The 16,778-nt window shown below is 44.2% G+C and overlaps 1 protein-coding gene across 3 annotated transcripts in view; it reads left to right on the top strand.

The window, feature by feature from the left end:
- The window catches only part of LOC117729716 (phospholipid-transporting ATPase ABCA1-like), a 36,391-nt gene that overhangs the window by 10,360 nt on the left and 9,253 nt on the right, over positions 1–16,778 (top strand). For 2 of the 3 annotated variants that reach the window (XM_034531041.1, XM_034531051.1), the window contains exons 6-27: positions 724–845; positions 2,522–2,713; positions 4,088–4,177; positions 9,151–9,394; positions 9,523–9,662; positions 9,745–9,861; positions 10,944–11,138; positions 12,602–12,810; positions 12,911–13,087; positions 13,188–13,410; positions 13,557–13,778; positions 13,893–14,097; positions 14,220–14,333; positions 14,514–14,688; positions 14,790–14,921; positions 15,012–15,151; positions 15,274–15,411; positions 15,498–15,727; positions 15,843–15,915; positions 16,061–16,263; positions 16,384–16,435; positions 16,638–16,742. In XM_034531041.1, coding sequence (XP_034386932.1) covers positions 724–845; positions 2,522–2,713; positions 4,088–4,177; positions 9,151–9,394; positions 9,523–9,662; positions 9,745–9,861; positions 10,944–11,138; positions 12,602–12,810; positions 12,911–13,087; positions 13,188–13,410; positions 13,557–13,778; positions 13,893–14,097; positions 14,220–14,333; positions 14,514–14,688; positions 14,790–14,921; positions 15,012–15,151; positions 15,274–15,411; positions 15,498–15,727; positions 15,843–15,915; positions 16,061–16,263; positions 16,384–16,435; positions 16,638–16,742 — 3,498 coding nt within the window. The remainder of the gene's footprint in view (positions 1–723; positions 846–2,521; positions 2,714–4,087; positions 4,178–9,150; positions 9,395–9,522; positions 9,663–9,744; positions 9,862–10,943; positions 11,139–12,601; positions 12,811–12,910; positions 13,088–13,187; positions 13,411–13,556; positions 13,779–13,892; positions 14,098–14,219; positions 14,334–14,513; positions 14,689–14,789; positions 14,922–15,011; positions 15,152–15,273; positions 15,412–15,497; positions 15,728–15,842; positions 15,916–16,060; positions 16,264–16,383; positions 16,436–16,637; positions 16,743–16,778) is intronic. The other variant, XM_034531059.1, reaches the window with a different exon arrangement.

Consider the following 16,778-nt stretch of genomic DNA (forward strand, 5'->3'; position numbering starts at 1 on the left):
AATACAGCCGGAGCTATTCCTGTTGTCTCTGCATGATTCCTCTAAAGTAGTGTCACCCAGAGTTTAGGCCATGTTCGGGCACCACTATTGGGCGGCTGAAGAAGAAATGGGTAAGAAGTGGCTCTGGGTAGAGATAAGTAGGTGAAAGGTGAAAATGTACAAAAGGAAGAGAGTTAGAAAGAGAGACGGGAAGACTTGGATGCAGCATCTGGACCAAAGTTTAACGCCCTGTAGTAACCCCCGGTCTGCATGGAGAAGGAGAAGAGAGTGTAGGTGTGTGTGAGTGAGTCCACGGCCACACTGCTGAATCAGGCCAGTTTCAGAAATGGGTTCCTTGGAATGCAGTAAAACTACAAAATAGCTCTGAGCTCAGAGGACAGTTTGGTTCTGTGCTGTATGTACAATGTACTTCACATTGTGGTTATCAGTGAGCATTATATCATGGAGTTATTGCACTGGTTCTGGAATATTAGGGAATGTTAAGAGGTATACAGGACCGGGGACAATTTTTGAATTTGATGGTTTTTTTCTGGATGGATCTGAATATTGAGAAATGTTATTGAATGTCCCAACTCAATAGTTGTTGTTCTTGCATATCGAGCTGGGAGCACAGCCGCGAGTCCTGGTTTTATATCAACCATCAAATAAAGACATTTTTATCAAAGAGAGTTTTGTGTCTCATAGTTGACTCACAGCTTTTATCTATGTATGCTTTTTTTCTAGGTTTCAAGCTGAAGGACTTTTTGCAAGACGATGAGACCCTTTCCCACTTCCTGCACCACAACGCCTCTCTTCCTCGCCACGCGCTGAAACAGATAGTGGAGGCTGACGTCAATCTGGAGAAGGTAGAGCATTACTGTTTTGAATGTTTTAACCCCTTTAATAATGAACCCTGCTCTCCCGGCCTTCTACATTTATCCTTCAGTCGATGATGATATTGTTTTGAGATGTTCTAACACCCAAGAGATGGTGGCTTGTTGTCGATTCAGTGATTAAACCACATGGGAGATGTTGAATGCCTAAAGCAGACAACTACACTGTTAAGTTGTGTGCAGCCTTTTTGTTTGGTCCTTTTCACATGAGAGAATCCTACTCCCATGGCCACAGTGCGCGTGCAGAAATCCAATGACCTTGGCTTGACAGCATCTATCGGGCCACGGGACTCTACCGTGGCACAGCTAAGCCCTTAATACCCAGAGATCACTGTGGGGGAGTTGGGTGAAGAGGCCGTCGGGTACCAAAAGCCCTCCTCTTCCTCCTATCCCCCCAAGATCATTCTTTTTCAGATATAATTTTTCTATTTTCCTATAATGTCTATAAGATTAATCATTATTCTAGGCTCTTCCAATTTTCTTTTTTTTCTGGTTTCCATATTTATCTCTTTCTGAGTAATTGTCATCTCCTGACTCTTAGTTTCATTCGTCTTTTAGGGAATCTGCCCATAATATATTTTTCTAGCTGACACACACACACGTACAAACACTCCTTCAAATCAAGTTCACCCAATATCCCACACATACGTTGACATATTCAGCTCCCTACTGTAGGACCCTCTCAACAACAGCTCCCAACCCGCTCCACCTCACCATCCTTGCTTTGCAATTGGAGGGCTGGTGTCACATGACTGCTCTTCTCCCCTTTTACACTCCCCCTCATTTCTCCTCACGTGCTGAGGCTCAAAAACAAACTCGCATTACACCATCAGATTCTCCTCTCCCTTTCTGTCAGACATCTATTGATCAATCTATCTATCCATCAGTTTATGACGGTCATTCGGATCATTGTTTAAGGAAGGGGAGTGAAAGTGAATGAAAGCTTATTATTGCTGTGCCCCTGTTGTTGTTTAAGACCAATTGAGATGCATGAGAGCAAACACAGGAATAATAATAAACATAATAATAATCTCTTTGGGTGTGCGTGTGCGCGCACATGCGCAGTTTGTAGTATGATAAACAGGATGGAATAACACAGACTGGTCAAGGACAGCTAGACGATAAGAGACGCAGCCTCTGTCCAGTCCTTGAATGCTCTGTAATCCCAGAAAAAGGACGCCTTGTTACTCCGCCTGCATGTGCGCAGCTGTGTTTCCTCTACCGAATAATGTGTTAAATAATTGTACGTTTTATTTGGATGACTTTTCTAGTTCAAAAAAATCCCCGGCAAGCCCAAGCGTTGACATTCATAACATTTCTTTCCCTCATTGTTGCTCAGTGATATCTTCCTGTGACATCATTGTTTTGTACACAGTCAGGTTTTAGGAATATGACCTTTTCGGAGTGATACATAACTATCTTTAAAGAGTCAAGACAAACCACCATGATTACTCTGTTCAGACACTGTTCCTCATCAAATATTAATGCAATACTTACTTAGCATTAGGAATAAATACCCCTCTATAGCTTTGCATATATTTTATATATATTAATCTCCACCTCTGTCTTCTCAAAGTATCCAGTGCACATGTGATTTCATCAACTCCACTCTTTCTGAACCACGGGGCTCTTTTCTTTTCTCTGTCCAGGTGCTGACTAAAGGTTTCGGCTTCCATCTCCGAGACCTCTGTAACAGCACGCCCCTGGAGGAGTTTGTCCACATTGCCGACCGCAACGTGTCCCGTCTGACTCAAGAAATAATTTGCAAGTCCTCCAGTGATTGGCTAGACCAGGCCCAGAGCCACTTCCTCTCCAACTTGGACTTTTTCAAACCCATTCGGGTGAGTTTTTTCATATTTACCAGCAGAAACGTTTAGTTTTCCATTGAACAACTTTGGTGTTTTCTAAATATGTACTCACACGGTTGGTCTGGACTTATTGTAATCACCTTTTGAGGTAATTTTACTATGAGAGCCGCTGACTGTAACACTAATGTTATGCGACAAGGCGATTCACTGTTTGCGTAGGGCAAAAGCTAGACCCCGTATTCACCCATTGTAGGTAAATCCCTGATCCCTCATCTTTTCTGCACACTATGAAACTTTGTGCTTTCTGGATTCCCTTGTTTTCTTTACTCCTTTTCCCTTCGCCTCCTCCCTGTCCAGCGTGACTCTCCTCTGCCTGTATCTTACAGAACAGTCTGCCCTCTTCCCACACAACTCGTGACCTAAATGTCACGATGGTGAAGTGGCAGGAGGTGAAAAAAACCCTCTGTGGTCTGCCTCTAATAGGCCTGCTTCTCTTTAGAGGGAGGAGAACAATAGACAAAGGATGAGTGACATTATCAAGTCAGCAATTCTCAATAACCGGGAGCCTTGCTGTGTTTGCTGTGCGTTTGAAGAGATTAGAAAAGCTATCTCACTTGAAGGATGAAATCATTTCCTGGCTCACTGCAGACCTGATTCACCACCAAAACACTCTTCCTCTTTATGACAGGAACTCAGTCTCCAAATGTTGATGCAAGAGTGAAAATTCCTGTCCAAAATAATGAAATTGTGCAAAAGAGTGAAGGAGAGAACTCTTACGTAACTCAATGTTCTCCCATTAGTTGCTCTCTGTGTGGGTGTTTACAGATGAAAATCATTAAACAAAGAGAAAACAAGAGTAAGTGAGGAAAAGAGAGAACGGATGGAAAAGCTACTTTTCTTAGATGGCTGTTCCGTCTTCAGCGACACCCGCGCTCTATCGGGTGTCAGGCATCCAGCAGCTGACAGCTTAGAATGATAGACGAGAACACACACACACACACACACACACACACACATACACACACACGTTGACCGATGGGAACAGAGGAAGTTTTCAAAGTTACGGTGACCTGTTCTTTCTCGCAATGCCTCTCCGTTCACCTTTGAACCCAATGTTGCTGTTCTTCTTTCGCTCCCATTTCTCCTTTACCTCCCCATCTCACCTTCATCTTTAATTGTAAAGTGTTTAAATTAATAAAATATAGAAGATAGTATAGCTGTTAAGAGAGTAATGGATGATAACTAGGAAATAGGAACATAAAGATCATTTTAAATAAACATACATTTTGTTACATTTTTGCAGTTTCATCGTATGTATTTTTTCAGGATGTATTAATTGTGCAAAGGAACCAACAATACAGTGTAAATCTCAGCTGCTTAGTAAAGATGTTATTTTCTGTCTAACAGAAGGATGTGAAGTCAGACCCCAAAGTTGTTCAGGAAGTCTCAGCTGCAACCGACAATCTTCTGGAGAGCCTGGGAGCATTGGCCGTGGAGGTAGATACAACACACACACACACACACACACACACACACACACACACACACACACACACACACACACACAAATAAAGAACACAACTTTATAACATTTACAAAGGATGACTGGAATATTTACTTCCAAAGTTCAGCCTCCAGTAGTAACATTTAAAATCAATCCTTACCTAGAATGAGCTCTCGGTGAAGTAATGTATTTACACACAAGTCACATGTAGTAGTACAGGTTGGGGCAGGGCCATATTCCCAATATAAAAACATATATGTCTGCAATTTCATAGAAGTCATACAAAGAAAGAAGTACTGCATGGGTTTAACAGGAGCAAAGAGCAAAGCCGGTAATCTTTATGTCAATATCAAAGAAAAGGCAAACGGGGGAAATCCATCCTCCAGGTCAGCCGGCCATTATGTGTCGACATGAGTCTTACATTTCAACATTCAGCCATGTTAATAGGGGCTTTGTTCTACCACCGGGGGCTTGGCTTTTCTCTGGATCACATTCCCCCTTTTTATGCTTGTGTGGCAGCAGGCATTATGTTTTCGGTTTGTTCATTTTCCCCATTTTCTTAAACATGATATCTCAAGATACGCCGAGGGAATTTCTTAAAAAACTGTCCCGCACGCCTCAAGAATCACTGAGCATTCCAAGGTCACTGTGATCACACTACACCCGTTTTTTGGTCAGAACTCAAGAATTCAGTTTTGACAATTTCACACAAATATCTTGAGAGGAGTGAGTGAGTTTTGATCAGACATAAATGTGAAACTGCAACTTGACCACAAGGCAGTGATTCGAGTTTGAGGTGAGATTCCACCTGAGATTGCTTTTCTGCCTGAAGATGGAAATCATACATCTTGCTGCAGCCTAAATAAGAACGCGCCGCGTGAAATCGTGGCGTCGATAGCCTTCCTCAGCATACAACCAGGTGCACTGTCTTCGTAGTCTCACATACGCACACAGTGAAGGATCACATGCTCACACACACTCGCATGCCAGACCTAAGCCAAGGGAGAAAGAGAGGGGAGGGGCTGCATACGCACGCGCACAACACAACACCCTTTCTCTCAGGCTCATGCTCTGCTGAGTTGGCAAAACATACACCCAGCTGCGTGTGTGTGCGTGCGTGTGCGTGCGTGTGTGTGTGTGTGTGCGTGTGTGTGTGCGTGTGTGTGTGTGGGGGGGGGGAGTACGTGTGCGTGCACGGCGCTTCCTGTCTCAGCAGCTGTAAACATCAGTGAGCTCGTCTTTTCTTCGGTCCTCAACTACAAATGTCGCAGCCTTCACTGTTTTTTTTATCCTCCGTCCATCATATGAAGTTCATTTTTGAGTTCTTGACACTGCGTAGGAGGGCAATGATTAACAAGCATGAACTCATGAAGAATGTTATCCCTGTAGGCAAAAAGAATTACAGTGACGCATTTTCAAAATGTCTTTTCACTAGTCAAGGAAAAGCTAAATACAATTTTGTATATATTCCAAATGCTACTTACTTTACTTTGACAGCTCAGAATAAACCAGCATGATTCTACGTTACAAGCATCAAGAACACTTTGGTCCCAGTCCGTCTGAAACAAGTTTAGTTGCACCTGTTTCTTCTCATCCATATAGCTCAACAGCCATCTATGCTCCTAAATCTATTCTTACTAAATCCTAATTAATTGCGTTAGTCTCCTTAACCCTTTTCTCTGTTTATAAGTAGATTATTCTGTTTAGCTCAGAAGGCTGAAAGTGCAGAGATTGAACCTCCTAATAATCTGGACTCCCCCTCATTCCCATACGATTACAGTATCTTAAACTGAACTGATGGTAAAATATAAAAGGTAATTTCTTTCTTCACCATGCAAGCCTAACAAATGCATGCTAACTGATTTAATCAACGTGCTTCTCGGAAACATTAGTGACATTTATCTTCTTTGTATTGTTTGCCCTAAGTAGCTTAAGAGGTTGCTTAGCGGAGCGGTGGAGAGTGTGTGAATAAACTCTAGTAACCTCTCTGTCTCGTAACCCGATCACTGTCATCACGTAGAAATATACCACTTCATCTTCATTGATCAGTGTATTGTTGTTTTCCTGTTTTGTGTGGGTTACTATTGTTCAATAGAGCAGGAGTGACCAACTAATCCTAGAATATCCTGAGAATATTCAGGTCACAACCTAGTTGAGATATATTTAAAAGGTATTACTTCATGTTATTTCTATATATAATTGGCCTCCTGAGCTGCTCTGGTCTAAATAGCAGTGTGCTGGAATGGAAACTTGAACTTTAGTAACCTCATACAGACGCTACGAGGTTTCTCTCGGACAATGTCTGTGTCTGTCTGTCTGTCTGTGTCTATTTCTCACCCAGTCACCCAAGTTAACATGGGACTCATCCTGAGGGAAATGACACGCATATTCAGTCACGCAAAATATGCGTTTTCAGCACAGGAAAGATTAATACGCACTCGCACAGAACCAACACACATTTTTAGCAGGCACAGTCGGTTGCACAGACGCAACACACGGTCGTATAAAAAACGTATTATACTTAACACGTCAGTGGTGTTTTTTGCAGCTACAGTAGTCTCTGGCTATGAAAAGTTGAAGACGTGTACTTGCAAGAACATTTGTAACGAGTGCATATGCACACCCCACAACCTTGTCAAGGCATTAACAAACACAGACAGCCTCACAAGAAAACCATATACAGATATGCACCCAGTCCAACACAGCACACACATGGCACCCAGTTCTTTGCATGTGAAAGGGCAGGAAGGAGGCGGTTTGATGTGGCCACAGAGAGAGAGAGAGAGAGAGAGAGAGTGTGTGTGTGTGTGTGTGTGTGTGTGTGTGTGTGTGTGTGTGTGTGTGTGTGTGTGTGTGTGTGTGTGTGTGTGTGTGTGTGTGTGTGTGTGTGTGTGTGTGTGTGTGTGTGTGTGTGTGTGTGTGTGTGTGTGTGTGTGTGTGTGTGTGTGTGTGTGTGTGTGTGTGTGTGTGTGTGTGTGTGTGTGTGTGTGTGTGTGTGTGTGTGTGTGTGTGTGTGTGTGTGCCTGCGCGCGTGCGCAGTGAGAGTGAGAGAGCGTGTTTGTGTGTGTGATCTGAGATGCAACATTTCTCTCAGTCTCACTTTTGCTTTGTCGGAAAGCAGTGTTGAATTTCTTGTTGACGGGCAGAATAAGAATTACATGCTGCAGACTGGACAGCTTATTTTAAATGACACAGTCAACAGAACTGTCTTGAAGCGTGTCCGCCCATTAATGTGTTTTGTGCGTGCATGTCTGTTTGCAGAGTACACAGTAGCAATTGTCAGTATAATGGCGCTCTACTTATGGAGCCTGCGGATGTTTGGCTATTAGGAGAACGACCGATAGTAACCTCTCTTTGTTCTTGCACCTTCTGCACTCATTTCTACCTCCTGCTTTGATGCAACCTCCTATGGTCTCCCTTTCTTTCTTTGGCTCTCAGCTTCTGTCGTCTATCTCTCACCTCCTCCCATATTCACCTCAGGAAAAGGTGTGATATTCTCTCCGTCCTTCACACTCGGAGCTTGAGCTGATCGTAAGCCCGTGTAACCTCCTGCGGTTCACGCCTGGGCAACAAAAGTTCCCCTCTTCTTTTGCCCTTTCTTTGTTTTACTTGCACACAAAAAAACACAAAACCCCTCCTCGCCTTCCTAAATCACGAGTTGATGACATAATTGCATATGCATCTCCAGTGTCGAGTCATCGACGGAGAACTAGTGGCAACTTGTCTCTTGACCTGTAGTAACCGCTGTGAACCAAAATGAACGCCCTGCTCCCTTCAGCCTCACATAACGCTGACTTGATAGCTGATGTTGATACTCTATCAAGGGCAGTTTCTCCTGAGGCGAGAGGAACACGTTTTGTGGTTGTTGTCAACAAGACCACAGAATTTAATGTTCAAGTTTGTGCCAATGGCGAGCAATTGTCTCAAGAAAATAAAACAAATATAGTGGGAGTATACTAGGACTGTTGTAGTTGAGGAGGAGCTGTACAAGTATTTTGTATCGTGATAACAAGGCAAGAGTGCTGCACTGCCCCCGAGCCTTCAGCACTGAGGATTTTGTGATAAAGAAACAGCTGCAGAGTGGAGATGTAAAACCTAATGACACGAGTGAATACAGCACAATACTTATGCGCTTTAAGACATTTCATGACCGTCCATAATCGGACACTTTTTTTATGTAAGAAAGGGTATAATAACGTCTCCTCTAGAGAGAAATGCACATGCACAGACACGGGGAGAAAAAAATGGGACTAGGGATAGCAGTTACATAGATCTTATTCAGGCAGAAGGCTAAGTGTCTCCATTTGACCACTATAAATACCACACACACACACACACACGCACACACACACACACGCACGCACACACACACACGCACAGGGTTCGGATAAGCTGCCTCTGTTGTGACAGGTGATAGCCATATTATTAACACTTCTCACACTACACGAGTTACAGTACACGAGACACATGAGATACCCAGAAGGAAGAAGCATGTGCACAGCAAGTTTGAATACAGATGTGGCGACACATGGAGCAGATATGACAGGCAGTGCGTTCAGCGGCCTCGTGAACGGTACAGAAAGACCTTGATCTCTTGCTGGAGGCTGATTTCATCAAGGACTAATTTCACAGACCTGAGCGAGATATAAATCCCTGACCGAAATTGTTCTCTGCTAAGTTCTCCTTTGTTAATAAGTACAAGTTTTCATAATTCATGTACGATATTGTACGTCAAAGCACGACAGTAAAAGACACCGACAGCCACATATCCCAGAATGAGAGTATTAATGAATTGGATATTAGATTGTTTGGTGGTTTAAAGATGAATATGTTTCATCTAAAATGAGCATTATGGGTCTGGGAAATGTGTCTGTGTATTTGTATCAAAGTGTGGCCCTAAAAGGATATATTTACTGACTTACAGCCTTCATCATGCTAACGTTCCTGCTTGTGTCTCTCCCTCCAGCTTGCCAGTATGAACAGTTGGAAGGACATGCGTAAGGAGATCCTGTATCTAACCGTAAATGCCACAGGCTCTCCAAACCAGATGTACCAGGCTGTGTCGCGTATCGTCTGCGGACACCCCGAGGGAGGCGGCCTCAAAATCAAGTCTCTCAACTGGTACGAGGACAACAACTACAAGGCCCTGTTTGGAAACCAAGGCAACAGCAGCGACAGTGATCCCCTCTCAGCTTACGACAACTCTTCCAGTAAGAGTCCAAACTACCAGAAACAACAAAAAACACATTTTGTACTTTCATCACAAGTCCTTGTTAATTTACCATAGAAGACGGACGATGTTCAAAACTCAAAATGTGTGTGTGTGTTTATTTTCCAGCTCCCTACTGTAACAAAATGATGCGCAGCCTGGAGTCCAGCCCCATTTCCAGGATGATCTGGAGAGCTCTGAAGCCTCTGCTCATGGGGAAGATCCTGTACACGCCAGATACTCCCGCTACACAGAGAATCATCCATGAGGTACTAAAAGGCCCCTCATCTCTGTGAACCCCCATCAGAATCCTGAATGAAATATGTCTGAGCTTGTTTGTGTGCGTTGCAGGTGAATAAGACCTTCCAGGAGTTCAGCGTGCTGAGGGACCTCGGAGGGATGTGGGAGGAGATGAGGCCCAAATTCTGGAACTTCATGGAAAATGGCGAGGAAATGGACATGGTCAGGGTGAGTGAGATGCTGCCAACACACACACACACACACACACACACACACACACACACACACACACACACAGAGCCGTGTTCTCGACCCTCTTCCTGTTTACAAGAGGGGGTTTAAAACAGTTATCTGTGCATCTCTGGGATTTTAATATAATGTTGTGTCTGATGTGAAGCTTCTGTAAAGTGCACCAACCAGCCTGCTGTAGAATGGGGCCATGTTCTGACTATATTAACAAAAGTCTGACCCTTTATGTCAGATAATATCCTGTTGTGGGTTCACAGGTTGATAAAATGACTTGTAACTGTGGAAAAAGAGGCCACAGGCCAAGAGAAGTCAATATTTCTCTTTTTGGGTAAATGTCAGAGTGAAACTAATGTGCAGACAGACAATTCAACCGAAAGGGCCAACAAGTTCAGGTCAACCATAAAAACTTGATTAATTCAAACAAAGCTTTAAAGGATTTTCAGCGTGATATTAAAATGTGGTTCCGGCAGCAGTTTGAAACCATAAAGCAAACCCGGTTCGTGCTCATTTCAACAATTTGCCGTTACTCTGCTCACATCACGCAAGGACAAGCACATCAAGTGTTTCTTGCACACAGAACTACTTGATCTAGAAATAGATGTACGAGTATAAAATGACAGTCACTCTAGCAGAATGATCCATTTAAAAAGTCTGTTTCAGGTTGCATATAGTTCATAACATGGCTCCTCCTGGCTTAGCATGTGTTTGTTTTTGCCTCTACTCCATGTGTCCTGGATAAATTACCACTTCCATCTAGTGGTGAAAGATGATACTGAAAAATATCTTCACATATAAGCTCTTTTGCTGAGACATTTAACGACAAGCCACACAAACTGATACACAAACACTGGATAATAATAATAATAAAGAGACAAACAAGCCTAAAGGCAAGGGACTATGGTTTCACACACCTTTTACAGCTCCAGAAGACTGACAGGGAGACTTGAGCCACCTGTAAACGTGTATCTGCAGCCTCTATATTATTTTAGGTGTTCTTTATCATATTAAGTAATTGCACATTGACTGTCTCTAATAAACAATATAAACCTTCCTCTTTGCAGACGCTGCTCCAGAATAACGCCAGTTCCGCGTTCTTCAATGCCCAGCTCAGTGGGACTGAGTGGCGTGTGTCAGATGTGTCGGCCTTCCTGATGAAGGTCTCAGAGGACCAAAGACCTGCAGGATCCGCTTATACCTGGAGAGACGTCTTCAATGAAACCGACCAGGCCATCCAGACCATCTCGCGCTTCATGGAGGTTAGTGTGTTAGTGCAGGATGCTGGACTCCAGCGCACACCACTGGAATGTCCTGCCAAAGCAGTGTGTGTGTGTGTGTGGGGGGGGGAAATGGGAAGTCAGTTTTTACAGGAAACTCATCCAGTGCATAAAATACCAAACCAAGCTTTTACGTTACGATATTTTCACATGACGAATTCATTCTGCATATGCAGACGAGGGAAATGATATCATTGCGTAGCTATCCTTGTTGTCCATATTTGTATGGGTCTTAAAGTTGTGTCTGTAAAGTAGCTGTTACCCAATATCTTCTGTTTAGGTCGAAACCTAGTGGGGAAACAGGTTAAATGCTAATTGCCCAAATAGGTCATCGCATTACAACATCTTCCATTATTCCATTGTTTTTTTATTTATTTTGAACTGCATTTAGAAACCGGCGCAACTATTAAAAGCCTTGAAATCAAATGTTCTTTCCCCTTCCTTCCCTCACCAAATCAAATCATTGTCATGCTGAGTTTGTCACTGCTCCCTGTCTCTGCATTTTGGGTCAGTGTGCCAGACCAAGCCTTAAGCGATCAACAAGCACCCCTAACTCCTGCCAAATGTTAATCAATGTCTGTTGCAGAGGGAATCGTTGGCATGCGTGTCCATGTAAGGGAATTTCTTCATTGAGAGTCCTATAGAATACACTTCTAAAGGTTCAGTGGTAAATGTGGACTAATAGCCTTGTGGCGCTCCTCTAAATATTTAATGATGTGACCTCTAGTGATCAGATTTGCTAAATGAGTGATGATGTTTTTTCCATCCATAAACCGAAGACACAGACAATTAATGATGAACTGATCTTCTAACCATAACGCAAGATAATGAGAAAACTATGAACCGATTCAACAGAGGGAATTTTAAACCACAACTTGAGGTCAATTAGATGTCAGACTAATTATTTAAACTATATTCAGTTTAACAACACTGCAAACAACCCACTGACCGACTCCCTCACCTTATGGAGACATGTAACGTGCGGTATAATTCAGCTTATGTCAGCTATGCGAGAGGCTAATCTGTACGAGGTTGTGTAATAGGATATCAAGTTCACTGTTATTTTCAGATACTGAGCAATATATCTGAGGAAAGCATTTGATTATGTGAGCAGGACTTTCATGATTTTCTTCTTTCCCCCCGACCTATTAAAAGTCGGACCCCCAGAGGGTCTGGTACTCAAGAGATTCTCTTATTCAGAGTAACGTAAACAAAACACAATTAGGACAATCAGCTGTTGGGGAGATAAAGCTCGAGACTCATTTACTTCTTTCTCTCTTAGAAAAGAAGTCATAACATGCATGTTTTTGTTTTCCATCCTTCTTTAACTGTGTGACAAAGACCTTCGTGCACCATTTAGACCCCACACCACCTCATGCAAATGCTACTTCATGCCTGGTCATACTTTGAGAGTAAAACGTGCCCTCCTCTCTCTTCCTGCTCAGTGTGTGAACCTAGACAAGCTGGAGCCTGTCGCTAATGAGGAGAGACTGGTCAACAAGTCCATGGGTCTTCTGAACAACCAGAAGTTCTGGGCTGGAATCGTGTTTCCTGACATCGCCCATAGCAACAGCACTGACTTGCCTCCCAACGTCAACTATAAGATCCGCATGGACATTGATAACGTGGAGAGGACAAACAAGATTAAAGACGGGTAAGAAGCTGCGCCCCGACTATTATTGAATGACAGACCCTTTGCAGATTTTAGTTTTTTTTTTTAAATAATCTTGCTGATTTTTCATTTTGCTTTGCAGCTATTGGGACCCCGGTCCCAGGGCAGACCCCTTCGAGGACCTTCGATATGTCTGGGGCGGATTTTCTTACCTGCAGGACGTTATTGAGCATGGAATCATCAGAGCCATCACTGGCACCAAGGAGAAGACAGGCGTCTACATTCAGCAGATGCCCTACCCCTGCTATGTTGATGACATGTAAGTGGCCAATGTGCAGTGCAAGAGTATTATTGCAACTTTCACTGTCAAGTGAGTTTAAACCATGCATCACCAATTTTCCCCTTTTTATTTTCCTCAGTTTCCTGCGGGTGATGAGTCGGTCGATGCCTCTCTTCATGACTCTGGCGTGGATGTACTCGGTAGCCATTATAATCAAGGGCGTGGTGTACGAGAAGGAGGCCCGGCTCAAAGAGACCATGAGGATCATGGGGCTGAACAACGGCATCCTGTGGCTCAGCTGGTTCATCAGCAGCTTGATCCCCCTCCTGATCAGCGCCGGCTTGCTGGTGCTGTTATTGAAGGTCGGTCTTGCCATAGACACGCCCATAGTGTGATCACACACTTTGTCGTTATGCAGGGATGTCAGCATATTGTGGAAAACAAATGATATCATAACTCTGTAACTGTGAAACAATTGAATTAATCCCCCCCCTGCCGCCCTTTTCAGATGGGAAACCTGCTGCCTTACAGTGACCCAGGCGTTGTGTTCCTTTTCCTGGGATCCTTCGGCATTGTAACCATCATGCAGTGCTTCCTTATCAGCACTCTGTTCTCTCGTGCCAACCTGGCAGCTGCCTGCGGGGGCATCATATACTTCACGCTCTACCTGCCCTACGTGCTGTGTGTCGCCTGGCAAGACTACATTGGCTTTGGAGCAAAAGTTATTGTGGTGTGTGGGAGAAGTTGAACTATGCACATTTGAATATAAATTGCACGTGTTGAGTGTTGTATCCAGTTATTTTTCTGTGTCCGCTAAACTCCGGCTTCTTTGTCCTTCTCACAGAGTCTGCTGTCTCCTGTGGCGTTCGGTTTTGGCTGTGAGTACTTTGCCCTGTTTGAGGAGCAAGGGGTCGGCATCCAGTGGTCCAACCTGCTGGCCAGCCCTCTGGAGGGGGACAACTACAACCTGACCACCTCGATCTCCCTCATGCTGTTTGACGCGGTGCTCTACGGAATAATGACCTGGTACATCGAATCTGTGTTCCCTGGTGAGTCGTGGATGTGGTTTACAATTGTGGTATTGTTTCCGTAACATGCCTAAATGATGATATGCAGTTAAATAGTTAGTTATTTTTGATGGACAGTACTGAAAATATTCCCTCTATTCCAGGTCAGTATGGGATCCCCAGGCCTTGGTACTTCCCTTTCACTAAGACATACTGGTGTGGAGAGAAAGAGAACACCAACATGTCCACCCCTCTGTCAAAGAAGGGCAACGCTGAAGGTACAAATCACAATCATCATCTTTACTATTTATTGCTCTTTCTGTTTAGGGAGGAATTTTCAGGAATAAAACCATCAGTGATATAAAATGCAGATGGATGATCCTCTTCATGTGTCCTATCAAATCTCAGTTTATGTCCTTAATTAAATGCCGTCCTTGTTGTTTTTTTTGTATCCACAGCTGTGTGTATCGAGGAGGAGCCGAGCCACATAGAGCCAGGTGTTTACATCGAGAATCTGGTGAAGGTCTACAGCCATGGAAAAAAGCTGGCTGTGGACGGACTGTCCCTGAGGTTCTATAAAGGACAGATAACCTCCTTCCTCGGCCACAATGGAGCTGGCAAGACCACGACCATGTAAGATTATACACACATGGTCTGCTGTTCATCAGGAAAAATCTACTCCGTTGAGACAGCCATTGATGGTGATTGTTGTGTGCCTCCCTGCTGTCTTATAGGTCAATCCTGACGGGGTTGTTCCCACCCACATCTGGCACAGCCTACATCCACGGCAAGGACATCCGCAGTGAGCTCAGCACCATCCGGCAGAATCTGGGCGTCTGCCCCCAACACAACGTACTTTTCAGCATGTACGTATACAGCAGCAACAAAGACTGCATTCTTTGCACGCTTGTAGCATTCTTGTGCATTTGGTAACTGGTTGGTTTGCTGTAATCCAGGCTGACGGTGGAGGAACACATCTGGTTCTACGCCCGTCTGAAGGGGCTGCCGGAGGACAAGGTGAAGGCCGAGATGGAACAAATTGTGAACGATGTCGGACTGCCTCACAAACGAGATTCCCGCACCAGCACGCTCTCCGGTCAGTTCGACTGTTTTTAATTATTTGACCTTTTATTTGTTTCACAAGTCATGTTATTCAGAGAGATTTCCATGTTCGATGGTGTTTTTGAAAACGGTCTTGTCTCCCTGTTGTCTTCGTAGGAGGGATGCAGAGGAAACTGTCCGTGGCTCTGGCTTTTGTCGGGGGCTCAAAGGTTGTGATCCTGGATGAACCTACGGCCGGAGTCGATCCCTACGCACGCAGGGGCATCTGGGACCTGCTGCTTAAATACAGACAAGGTAAATACCACGAACAGTTGTACAGATGGTAACAGTTACAAATCCTGTCGTTTGTAAACTGACCGTGTCCCTCTGTTGCTCACCAGGCCGCACCATCATCCTGTCCACTCATCACATGGACGAGGCCGACATCCTGGGTGACCGCATCGCCATCATTTCCCACGGCAAGCTGTGCTGCGTGGGCTCCTCGCTCTTCCTAAAGACCCAACTGGGCACGGGCTACTACCTGACCCTAGTCAAGAGAGACTACGACTTGGCACTTCAGTCCTGCAGGAATTCTGCCAGCACCGTGTCCTACAGCAAGAAGCCGGAGAAGGTACGAGAGCTGTTGCAGAGAACGCAGGTTTTTAAAAGATACAAGAGAAGTCTTCTCCTTTACAGTGTTTTTAACTTAAAAAGGTGAATGTTTACCCTCTTTGTCTGTGGTTCAGCAGGACGCTGTATCAGAGAGCAGTTCAGATGCTGGTCTGGGCAGCGAACCAGAGAGTGAAACCACCACCATTGGTGAGAACTGAAAAACCTTTAAAGCGTATATTCCTGTAAAATTAAGATGTTGATATACATGTATGTGTATGTATGTACTGTATGTATGTGATGTTGATGTTTTATCATTTCCTCTCACCAACCTCTCACGCTTTCTTCACTACAGATGTGTCCCTCATCTCCAACCTGATATTCAAGCATGTCCACGAGGCTCGCCTGGTTGAGGACGTTGGCCATGAAATCACTTATGTCTTGCCCTATCAGTCAGCTAAAGACGGAGCCTTTGTCGAGCTCTTCCACGAGCTGGATGACAGACTTACCGACCTGGGAATATCCAGCTATGGAATATCTGATACCACCCTGGAGGAGGTAAGGAGCAGCTGGTCCAAGTGGGCCTTTCATAGTAAACACTGTCAAAAGTCGAATGAAACGGACAACAATCTGATTCTTCTGCCAAATTGTGAAATTGTGATTTCTCCAACTCTGCAGATTTTCTTGAAAGTGGCTGAGGACAGTGGAGTAGACGCTGTTGAGCTCTCAGGTGAGATTTATAATCCCTTTTAAAGATTCACAGCAGCTAAACACATCTGTACTATATAAACCCTGATACACTCTTGTTTTAAACGTATATTAGCAGCATCAGTGCTTGCTTTTAGGTGACTGGATTATTGTGGGGGTTACCTTCATACAAAATAGAAGACTTGAACCTCAAAAGTAACATGTTGACCCTCGTGTGGCTGCAGATGGAGTCGTGCCGACCAGGACCCGTCGCCATCATGCATTTGGAGACCACCAGAGCTGCCTGAAGCCCTTCACCGAGGACGACTTTGATTTCAACGACTCAGAAGGTGACCCAGATAGAACTGCACTGCCCAGCATGCAGT

This window comes from Cyclopterus lumpus, chromosome 1 (assembly GCF_009769545.1).
Source record: "Cyclopterus lumpus isolate fCycLum1 chromosome 1, fCycLum1.pri, whole genome shotgun sequence".
Classification (NCBI taxonomy): domain Eukaryota; kingdom Metazoa; phylum Chordata; class Actinopteri; order Perciformes; family Cyclopteridae; genus Cyclopterus; species Cyclopterus lumpus.